The sequence below is a fragment of the Pterocles gutturalis genome, unplaced genomic scaffold, assembly GCF_000699245.1.
Source record: "Pterocles gutturalis isolate BGI_N339 unplaced genomic scaffold, ASM69924v1 scaffold20841, whole genome shotgun sequence".
NCBI lineage: Eukaryota > Metazoa > Chordata > Aves > Pterocliformes > Pteroclidae > Pterocles > Pterocles gutturalis.
Window position 1 is genome coordinate 8,963 of NW_010098344.1, and position 12,076 is coordinate 21,038.

At 34.6% G+C, this 12,076-nt stretch overlaps 1 protein-coding gene across 1 annotated transcript in view; it reads left to right on the forward strand.

The window, feature by feature from the left end:
- SNTG2 (syntrophin, gamma 2) overlaps positions 1 to 12,076 on the forward strand; it is a gene marked incomplete at its 5' end in the record, with an annotated part of 41,934 nt that overhangs the window by 4,046 nt on the left and 25,812 nt on the right. Inside the window, 2 exons of the mRNA XM_010072681.1 lie at positions 5,172 to 5,243; positions 8,960 to 9,169. Of these exons, the coding sequence (XP_010070983.1) occupies positions 5,172 to 5,243; positions 8,960 to 9,169 (282 nt within the window). The remainder of the gene's footprint in view (positions 1 to 5,171; positions 5,244 to 8,959; positions 9,170 to 12,076) is intronic.

The window sequence follows — 12,076 nt, forward strand, 5'->3', positions numbered from 1 at the left end:
GTTGGCAATGAGTTGGATGGCATAGACTTGAGAGTGCTTTTGGTGAACTTTCTAACTCTGCACATGAGTCTTTATTTCTTTTGTTCACACGTTTACTAGTATTTGACTGCTCTTTGGTGTGTGCTTTGTACCATCAAGTTTGAGTTGTTTTGGACATGCTTAGGCTTTTTATACTGCTATATTGTAGCTCATCTCAAGAACATTTCTTGATTTTTTTTCCTTTTTAATATCTTTTAAGATACTTTTCAAAATTATACTTGGTTCATTTTTTCAATTGAAGAATGAAGAGACCAGTGGAAAGAATTGCTCTTGACCTAAAACTATTTCGTCTTTTACCTAGACCTTTTTAGTACTTCTAGGTGGGTTGGATGCTTCTGCTTTATTGTCAGATAATGCAGCATTCTCTGTATTCTACTGATAAGTATTACAGCCACTTTGATCATTTTTTTCTTAAGTTCTACTCTTTAAATGTATTTTTTTATATATATTTTGAGGGGCACTGTAGATTTCTAGAATCAGATTCAGTGTTAACAGAAATTCAAAAAGTATGTTATGTTCCCTTTGACTTTAGCGACTTTTGAAGTGTGATTCTCTTTTACATGAACCCCATATTTATTTCCCATGTCTAGTTGATCCTTTAGTGCTGATCTCTGAACAGGCATGGAAGTCTTTTATGCCTATTTTCTAATTGCAGTGTTCTCTTCTAGGGAGTAACTGGTTTTCAGTTTGTTGTTTACTGCATGTATGTGTCAAAATGTATTGAACTTTATTGTTTTCTCTTTATTTTAAATAATAACTTTTTAAAGAAAAATCAATGGTTCACACACACGTTTAAAACTAAGTATATTTGAAATATGAGCCTGAACTAATGCTGAGATCACTTGGACTACATAAAACTCGATTTTAGTACTTTATTTATTTTCAGAAATACACTGTAATGCCTTTTTTTAAAACATGAAAAACTTACAGAAACTCATGCTCAAGTAAAAAGTACTTCTGCAACACTTAGCACTTCCGTAACTCTACATACTTATTTCAGTCTGTCATGACGGACTTAAAATTGTAACTTCAGGTTCCAATTTTTCTATCTTCAGTCATTTTTATTATCTCTATCATCAGCTCAGTGTTATATGTGAGTTTACAAATGTGTTATACTTTAGGAAAGGATTAGTATAGCCAAATATCTACAAAACCAAGTATTCAATGCATCACATCATAAGGCATTTAGGAATAAATTTTTCACTGTGAGGGTGGTGAGGCACTGGATCAGGTTGCCCAGGGAAGCTGTGGATGCCCCATCCCTGGAGGTGTTCAAGGCCAGGCTGGATGAGGCTTTGAGCAACCTGGGCTAGTGGAGGGTGTCCCTGCCCATGGCAGTGGGGTTGGAACTTGATGATCTTTAAGGTCCTTTCCAACCCAAAGCACTCTATGATTCTATGATTCTATGGTTCTATGATTCTATGAGTTAGCTAAGGAGTTGGTCTTCCAATAATAATAATAGCATTCAGCTACTGTTGTTCATAAATTCAGGTATCACACAAACAGGAGTTAAAGTGGAAGCTCGGTGACTGCTAATTGATGTTTTCATATATTTCAACACTATTTTTGACACTTTGTCAGAACTAAATTCATATGAATGAAACTAGGTCTCATGAAGTGACCCAGTCTGAATATACCTGTTTTGAAGCATTTTGTCAAATGCTTTATTAAAAAATAATTAACTTGTCATGCTAAAATAAACCCAAGACATTGCAATGTACAGAATACCTTGGAAAAATTCCAAGGGCAAATAATGAGAAAAACTTTTTTATTACCTAAGGAATATATTTCAGTATGCCATTTATTTTAGTTACCTATCATTACCCAGTTATTAAATGTGCGATGATAGATAAGCCTGCAATAAACTGAAACATCCTTTAAAGCAAATGAAGAATATTGTACTTTTTGTGAACTTTTTTGATTCTTTCCAGCTTTTCTCATTGACTAGAAGTACATGATCATTTGTGGTTTGTTTTTTTTTTAAAGTAATACAGTCTATAACAACAACATTTTAAATTTAAACATACTAGGGTAGTTCTGAGAAAACTATAAATAATGTCAGCTGCCTCTTTGGATTCTAGTATCCCTTTCAAGTATGTTTGTTTCCCCTCCTTAAAATCCCTCTCAGCATGTCATTTGTGTTCTCCTGATGACCTTGCACACTATGATATTCAGACTGTTTCACTCTTGGCTTTCAGTATGGAAGCCTTTCTCTGACATACACAGTAAAAGAAAATCTTAGCTTATGTAGGCGCCCACAGTGCATCACTAGCTATCTCTGCTGAAAAAGTCATAAGAGGTTACATAGAATCAAAGGATGAAAGAGATGCACAGGATAATGGGGAGAAGGCTGAAGTATTCAGAGTGAATTTTAATGGCACAGCAGCACCACCGTTGTCCATGGTAGTAACATTAATAGCAGTGAAGAACCCCAATAGCTTAAATTAATCTTCTGGAGTCAAAACAAATGACACGAACAAGTGAAAGTTCAGTTATGTCTCAAGAGCTTTTAAGTTACAGTCTGTGTCACTAAATTCAGTTTCACAAACAGCAGGTTAAGGTGGTGCTTATGCTTTTACATTTTATCTAGCCACTAATAGGAATGAAGGATTCTCCTGCTTTTAACTGAGATTGAAAAGTCTTTGCCTTCAAGAAATTCAAGACCAAGTAATGAACTAGCCATCATTCTGGGCTGTAGACCTTATTTTGCAAGAAGCATGAAGATCTGTTTTGAGGGTCAACAGTAATGGGCCAAAACCTGTATCATTTAATTATTTTTGTTTCAAACCAGCCATGAAAGTAAAAATATTTCCCTGTAAATATGGATTAAGCAAATACCTGCAGTACTAGCTCTATGTGAGCATGTTTAAGTGTATAATATTTCTTCATGAATCGGCTTTATAATTCCTTAGTTTCCGTTGTTTCTAAATTTGTGTTGTTACTTACTCTTATGAATAATTATAAAGGAAGACTCGAATAAAATATTGACTGGACCTTACTAGAAGGAAAAGAGTAACAGGAATATAACAATTTAAAAAGTATGGCTCTAAAAATTGCTACATTTTATGAAGTGATGGAAGGACAAGCATAGTGTCTAAAATTGCTTTATATTAATTTTCTAAAACAGCTAACATTAGCTTTAAATTTGACAAGGTTCCTTTAAAGTGCTACTGAGTACTTTTAAAGGTAGCAATATGTAATGTTTCAAGCTTTAATTTGTGATGAGAAATTGCTTATAATAAAACAGAAAGTATATAATACATTTTTACATATTCTACTACATGCATTGTATTCAAGTGAGGTTTGTCATTTGATTGTTAAAATATAAAAACTGTCAAATGAAGAACCCTAGATAAGTCCATTTATATCCTGAAAAATGTGGTGATAGAATTTTATTTTCTAGAGGTCTTTAGTCCCGTTTGCAATAGCTGATTCATCTAATATAAATTTAGTCATCTAGAAGTTAAAATCTAATCTAAAGTGAGAGAAACTGGGAGAAAGTACTGTCTTTTTTCCTTTTCTTTTCTTCTTTCCCAATATGTTGCATTAAGATTTGATTATTAAGAACTAGATTAGGTTTTAAATATTAGATAATTCTTATGTCTAAATTTAGATGGGATGCTTTCCACACTAAGAAGAAAGAATTCAGGTAAATTTTGAAACATTGCTTTGAAACACAGCTGTGAGGTCTACTCAATAATAATGATCAATAGTTTCAGTGGGAGTGGACATAAGAGCAAATAATATTAAAAAGAAACTAACACCAAGTTCACATTACTCCTCCAATGCAATTCTCTTAAATAACATTAAATAATCAGTAGAAGTCACATCAGTCTGCTCCTAAGTGTTGTTATGGTTTGGATTTTCACCATTTTGTTACCATTTTGCTTTATGGTTTAGTGTTTATGAAGACCTGGAAATTCAACTTAAAAATACGTTTTTAAAAATCATCTTGATCTCCATGCAAAACATTAGGAACAGGACCAATTATTATAGGTGACCTATGTGCTACTGTGAAAACAGAGAAAAAGAATCTGTTATTGAATTTCATAGTTTTTTTCCTAGTTAAGTTTCATCCACAGAAGCCACGTGTTTAGCTGCAAAATTTTGCTTCACCTGAATAATTTAAATTGATTTTTCTGCTTTCTTCTTTTTTGGTAGGGTGTGGGGAGAGGGCAAAGCTGCATCTGCCCAGTATTTTAAAGTACCCAAGTTGCTGTTAGAGTCACCAAAACACTTAGTTCTATGTGCCAAAAGCTTCATAGTTACAATTTAGTCAAGTTCTTCATATGTCTATGCAGTTGTTCCTGTGCATTCACCAGGACCTAGGATTTTGCTCTAAACTATATAATCAAAAAAACGTGTATTGCCCTTGTATTTTTCCTATGTATAGGTTCTTTTTTTTTCTTGAACTATGTAGGCTATGTACTGTTTTTAAAAGAAAACAGATTATCACATTATATCATGAACTAGAATTTAGGGAAAAACTTCAAATATCATTCTAACTGTCAAATTTATTGGCCTGTCTTCTCAACAGGACAAAATAACAAAATCAAAGGAAAACATACACTGTGTCTTTTCATGTTCATTAAGCACACAGTTGACATTCTTCTTAATTTCAAATATTGCAGTCACATAATCCTTTTCAGTTTTTAATATAAATATTAAGATATTGGTTCCCTAGTGTATGTAAACTCAAATCTGAATTTAGGAGTGCATCTTGGTCTGTTGATTGTAAGATTTTTTTTTTTTAAATTGGGACATGAAGCTGAATGACTGAGTTTGAGACTCTGGGTTCTCTGTGTTAGCATATTGGAAAATAAATATGCTTATGTAACTCAGCACAGAGATTACAAAGAGGTTTCCATCATGCTGTTGTAATAATGGGGAAAAAAATCAATGAAATTATTTAGTATCTTTAAATTATAGTAAGATTCCTGCAGATACTGTTTCTGTAAAAATTAAATGCTCTTTGTCAGTCTTTTCTAAATGCTGGGTATTAAATGTAGTAATGTGCTTATATTTAGAGCATCCAGTAGAACTGTGATGAGTGAAATCTTTTAAATGTTTTTAATCTGTACATTATTTTAGAATAAAGAATGTATTGTTAATATTTTCTTTTGATATTATAGGTAAGCACACTAGACTGGGTACGAGCTGAAAAAATCTATAACCTCTGTGAGGTTCTATTTAAAATTCACAAGGTAGGTTGCCTAACGATTACAATGGTATTACTCAGCAAAGAAAGCTTGCCTTTTCCTGTTAATTATAGGCTCAAGTTAAGTAGGAGTAGCTAGCATTCAGATAGTTCATCTGTTGTTTAAAAAAACTTTTTGGTAATTGCTAGTGTGTTTGCTATTCAGGTATAAGAGAATATGGAAAATGGATTAAGCTCCAAGTGAGAAAGTTAGTAAAATGCTTCTGTATTGAAGAAATTTTTCAGTATTAGAGCTGGTCTTATGAAGTACAGGTGAGACAGCTAAGAGTAATGAGGCTGGATATTGCTTTTTTTCTTAGTGGCTTGTTTCTTTAAGTGAATGTAATGAATAATTTTAATGTGATTCCTGACCTATGTAAAGATACTTCTATTTAATTTCAGTAATTAGAAGTAAAAAATTATGTCCTTTTTAGATAATGTTTAGTTTCCAAATATTATAGTACGTTTTACCTTACAAAGGCCAATATGGTGCGTTTGTGTACCACAGAATTCTTAATTTTTTCCCATCACCAGACAGTGTTATGTTTTCTGTTTAGCTTGTCCCGAGCAAGGATTTTGGGCAAAACCCAAAATCCTGTTTAGATAATTGACTTACAGAAGATATTTTCTAATAAGTTATATCAGATAGATTAATTTAGTTGTCTACATGCTGATCAAAAACTGTGTTGCAGATAAGGTAAGGTTAGATGAGAGCCTACTTTCATAAGAAAGTAAAACAAAACATATTATCAGGAAAAAAAAGAACACAAAAGATCAGTCTTTACAGATAAAATCCTGTTTCACTGAAAAATTCCAAATTAGCTTTAGTTCTCGCCAGCTGCTGCCTTTCTCTCTGCTGTTCCTCCTTTGACCATGTACATGGTTGTGGAGAAGGAACGTTGTTGCTTTGTTACCTGTACAGATCCTGACTTAACATTGCACCGAAGGAGAACAGATTAAGTTTCATTACTTCAGGAAGTGCTACTTCCAGGTGTTTTCTCTGATGCAACACAGTTATGCAGGAAAATTTATAGAAGTAGAAGTTAAAAAAAAAAAAAAAAAGTAATAGTCTGGACAATAACACTCCATTCCCCTTCAATGCACTTTTCAGCATAGTGCTAAATGTCCAAATTCTTCAAAGAATGGGAGTTTCCATGGCCTGACTGCTCAACCTACTTGTCCCAGATTGGCTTTCAACAACATGGGCATGTTTCCTACACCAATTTTGTTGACTGTGATTTAAAAAAAAAAAAAATTGAAAACATGATGAAGTTGCAACCAACAGCTCAAGGAGCACAGAGAACTTGACAGAAATCTAGAAAAAATAGCTCTCAAGCATGAGCTGACGTCTACATTTTACAGAGGTGTTGGTCCCATTAAGTGGTTGCTGAAAGAGCTTCCAATGATGTCAGGTGTCAGTTTTGCAGCCCATCACTGCCTGTTTTTTTCCACTGTAAGCCTGCTCTCACTGGCAGGGGAGGAAGGTTCCCTTCTCTGGCAAAAGTGGGGAGAGGGAAGGGTCTTGGGCAGTGTCATACCAGGAAAATAGCAATCCTGGAGTTTGGAGAGCAGGCTGCAGGACTGCAGCCATATTTCCTGGCCATAGCATTATTTTAAAGCAACCATATCTCCAGCTGGGTGTGTGTGGGCAACTTCAGAACCTGCTCGTCACCGAGACAGCAGCAAAGAGTAGAGTCTCTGTCCCAGATTATTTGTTCTGTCTCCTTAATCTGTTTTAAATTTTACTTTTTCCTGATAAATAAGTCAGGCAGTAACTAAATATATACTCATTATACCTTTTGAAAAGTTTGTGCTATGATCTGGGTTTTGTTTTTTTCTCCTTGAAGTGTTACTACTGATTTGAAACTCAGTCCTTCCTTTAATATTCTCATAATTTCAAGGACAGTCTATCCTTAAGGAAGATTCTGTTATACTTTTTCATAAAGAAAAAGAAGTGAGAAATAAACTGCCCAAGATTCAACTCTGCAATGTTCTTGACAATTTACTAAATGAATTCTTAATTGCCAGTCTCCATGAATACAGTAGCTAAAGTGCAAAAGCTCAAATTCAGCACTTTAACCTCTTTTCTATTGATTCTTTGGTATTAATGACAATGAGGCAAACTGAGCAAATCCAAAAAGAGAGAAAAAAAATCTTAAGAGATTAAGGTTTCTACCTTGCAGACTGAAATATGGAGTTTATGTTGTAAAAACTGCCCTTTGGGGAGGGTGTTCTAAAGGATTTTCAGAAGCTTGTTAGAACCAGTGCGAAGTGCTGTGTACACTGGTGCCATTATGTGCTGCTTCTGAGGTGCCCCACAAAACATCCGTAGCTTAACAGACTAAACTCGAGTAAAATGCATAAGGTTACATTTGCCAGCTTTATGTTATTCAGTAATTCACCAGCACAAGCAAAATTTTCAATTCCCATCCGAGTATTTTGATCTGTTTATGAAAATGAAAGCAGTACACAGAGGAGGGTGTGCTAACAGAGCATTTGTTTTGTCTGCTTTTCATTACTAAAAAGTGGATCTTCACTGCTGTCCTGTGGGGGTGGTTGTGTGTGCATCTAGAACAGGAGGGACACAAGACCCTGAACATTTAAGCATTTATTTTACGTTTATCAGAATATTTTACAAATTACAGATGTTTGTTTGTTTTCATGTGCATGGAGTTTCAACTATAGCCTCAATAGGCTATGATAGACTACTAGAGGTTCTGGAAAAATAAGTGCTAAATCTTTATAAGGTTTATCGTGACTATAGGATTCTAGGACTTGGGTACCACTGCAAAGCTGGATTCTGGTCTTTTCAAAGCCACCTAAGTCCAGCCAAATATGACTGCTTTTACCTCAGATCTGCTTGACTAGAGTTAATTGTCCTAAACCTAACCTGGAGTGCTAAAGAAAGAAAATTCTGTTTGCAATTCTTTTTTTTGTACCTTCAATCTTTTCTGCCCCATGCCATCATAGAGACATGGAGATAGGAAAGGGCCCTATTTGATAAATGGAAATTTAAAAAAATGCATTATTTGGAAATTCAGTCAGTTAAAGTACTCAGATGTATAAGCAGTAGCTTTTTTATTTAGTTTTCTTTGTATTTATGTTAATCAGTGAAGTCTTGAAAGACTAAGGAAGCTTCTTTAAATAAATTGTTTTCATTTACAAAACATTCTGGATATTTTTTATTATGAAAGTCTCCCATGAAGTTTCTCCTCTTCGTCTTGAAGGTGATGGCAGGATTTCACTTCACTCCCCCTGTAGTTGCAGAGTGGCATTGGCAGCTATTAGGGGACATTTGAAAGCTCACGTTGCCATTTCCAGAATTCCATGGGTGACTGACAAATTACTGCTTTCCTTGGTGTTTAGCATATCGGAAGAAGCCGGTACACATTGTATTCAAACAATTCAGGGATTTTCTCCCTTTTCACTGTAAACAATATAATGCTACAAACTCCTTTTAAATTATGTATGTATTGCTTAGGTAACTTTGAGAGTGTTGTGGACGTACAGGAATAGCTCAGATTACATTATACAGGGTAAAGTGAATAAGAAGCAAAGAGAGAAGCTGTCTTTGAAATTATTACTTAATTCTCAGAATGTTTCTTCTAGGTAATTATTAACATAATGATATCACGTGTCCAAGTACCCATCACTCACAGAAGACAATGTTGCTTTAACTGTTTTTGCTAGATGAAGAATCACATACTGAAACGTGTCTTTCAGCTCTGGCTTGCTGACGATTGCTGGCTACAAGCAAACATGTATTTAGGTATTCATCAGGACTTTGATCTTGAAGACCAGAGGCCGTACTGTTTCAGTGTTATGGTTGGACATGGCAAGAGTCATTATTTCAATGTAGAGCTGGGCAACGAGTTGGCAGTGTGGGAGAAATCATTTCAAAGAGCAATTTTCTTGGAAGTTCAAAGAACAGGGGTAAGTAATGAATAATTTTAATCCTGGAGACTTTTGATCAGTAAAATAAATATAACACATTTTTAGGTAGTATGTTTAATAATTGCATCAAATTGATGTGCTCCATGACTGAGGATCTGAGTGCACTTAATACACTGAATGCTTCTGAAAGCTTAGTCATCACATCAATATTTGTATGTCAATGACTATGTAATAACAGTCTGTGAGCATGTTATGACAGTTTGAAAATTGGAAGTTGACCTTGATTATAAAAAACTAGAAATGAATACATTTTGCCACTGGAAAACAATTTTTGTGGAGATCATTTGATCCACCTTGAACATTTTCTTCCAGAAAGCTTATTTTCCACTCACATAAGGTAAATTGGTTACATTTTGTATAATGGTTCTGTTTTCAAAGATGAAATATTTTGCTCTTACATTGTTAATTGTAAATGGGGATTGTCCTTGTTAACATTGGAAGAGTTTGAAGAATCAGCATTAAAGATTGCGATAGTCTTAAATACTCAAAATTAAACAGCAAGTTATCACTTTCCACTGGCTAGTAAAATTCTCTCAAGTCAATTATTTTCTCAGATCTGAGGGTGCATTATCCGTTAGGTGGTTTTAAATCTCGGATCAAGATTCCTGGTATAGTTGTCTAAATGTGGGTGTCTATTAGCACTGTGGTGACTAAGCTCCAATTAGAATCAGTGAGTCCAGAGAACAATTGTGCTTTCCCTAAAGCAGATACTTTATTCTAAAGGAGGTATTTTGTGATCTGAAGACAGAGACGATAAACTGATTTTAATTTAACTTGCAACTTAAAGCACCTATATACTGTTATATAAACAAGTTATTTGCTGAACATCTAGATCCATACTCCCAAGTGAATTGGACCAGTGGTATGGGAATGTATGGATTGAGAATATCAGCCTTCTCCAATTAAAAACATATTTATACACTTTAGCACAAATGCAAGGTTGATCTGGTGTGTTCGGGTCTGCAGGGACCTTATGTTGACAATAGCAAGAGCACTGGATCACAGCATTGCATTAGCACCGCTTGCAAGGAGTAGGAGTCCCAGCAAACGTGTTGAATCAGATCTTCTAAGTTTTCAAATCTCTGGGATTCTAATGAGGTTTGCAGGTGCTAGGTTAGAACCCTTGCAATTGTCTCTTCAGACCATTGGGGTAACAAAAAAGATTTTTTTAATGGTGGTGCTGTTTCTTCTGTACTTCTGAGAAGGAATTCTTTTTCTTCAGAAAAGAATTGATTCCTCTTGAAGAATTGCTGGGCATCAGGGGGGATTAATAATGCATATTGAGTATGCATAAAGTATTTTCTTACATGAAGTCTTCAGGAAATTATGATATGACTGTTTGACGAACCATTCAATTATCCTTTGTATTAACCATATAAAAAGCAGATAATATATAAATAAAATTCAAGGTGGAGATTAGCCAATTCTGTATCTGATTCAATTTCTAAAGTATTTATTGTTAAATCTTGAAACTTGTTCTTTTACATCCCAAAAATCTTAAAATTAAGGAGTGATACTTTGCTTGTGATCTTTTGTAATTCGAATCCAACAATCTTCTAGACCCATACCACACAAAAATTTCTTCCAGCTGTGGTTTAACCTATTTGAAACCTCCAGAAGAGGCATTCAATTAAAATCCTGATTACAGTGCTTAAGTCTCCATATGTGTGCTCCCATATCTTAATTTTCTCTCACTCAGTTGCATACATTCAAGTTTGTTGTAAACCACTATGTCAGTAGGATGCAAAGTGCTGCGGTCACTCTCCAGCAGTGAAAAATCTTTTGACTCCACTAGTTTCTTTCTTCTGTCAAAACATAAATGCTGCTTTGAGTGTGCTATCAAGAGCAGCATGATTTAGGTGCAACTTAACATTACATCGATTATTTCAAGGTGTAGAAAAAGAACTGGCATTTCAGTATCCAGAAAATTGAAGGTTAACACTAGTAGGTTAGATTGTCCATAAAAATTATTTCTTTTGGAGAAGGACTGCAATTACAATTGGAGATTATTTTTTATTCATAAATGACTGGGCAAGATTCATGGCATGTTTTGGATTGCACTCTGTCGTTTCACCCATTCTTGTTTAAATGTGATTTGGTTCTGTTTACTGTTGAGGGTCATTAGGATCTTGTCTTTGACAAAGTTGTTGTTAACTTCACCCTGTACACGTTCTTTGTGTTTGGTGCTTCTATAAGAAGAATTATATTTTTGAGAAGATTCTGTCTTTACACAGTTTATGAAAAGAAATATTAAGGTGCAGTGGTATGTTCAAACATTCTTCTGAATTTTATCTGCCCATGGCGTGTGATATTTTTATACATTCCTTCTGAAAATGGCAACAATGTTAAATGACAGAAAGGATGCAATAAAGCAGGAAGAAATCCCCCTTACAATATTGTTCCCCTTACAGCTACCTTAAAGCCATAGTTCAAGCTGCAAATGCCTACAAAAAGTAGTCTACCAAGAAACTGTCAAATTCAGTGACCTGATGAAATGAATCTGTTTACAAACCATGATAGCAAGCAAACTTATATTAAATCCATTTGCTAAGAATGTCTATATTTTCTTCCTAGAAAAAATATTGTAGTTGCTAATGGCATAATTTGGACAGATGGGGGCAATAAAATTGCAATTAAGGTGAGGCAGGAAGGCCATTGAAAGGCAGAAAAAATGCTCTTAAAAAATATTTCCATGAGGTTGGTAATAAAAGTCAGCATTATAATAGAGGAAGATAGGCAGTGAAGTCCTCTCAATCACAACCAGAAGTTCAATCATCTCCCTCAAATCCCAGCAAGCCTCTGTGTCTCACCTGGAACACCCTAAACAGGGCAAGACCAATGAATGATGCTCAGATTAAGTAATTTTTCTTTTTCTTTTTAAAAATT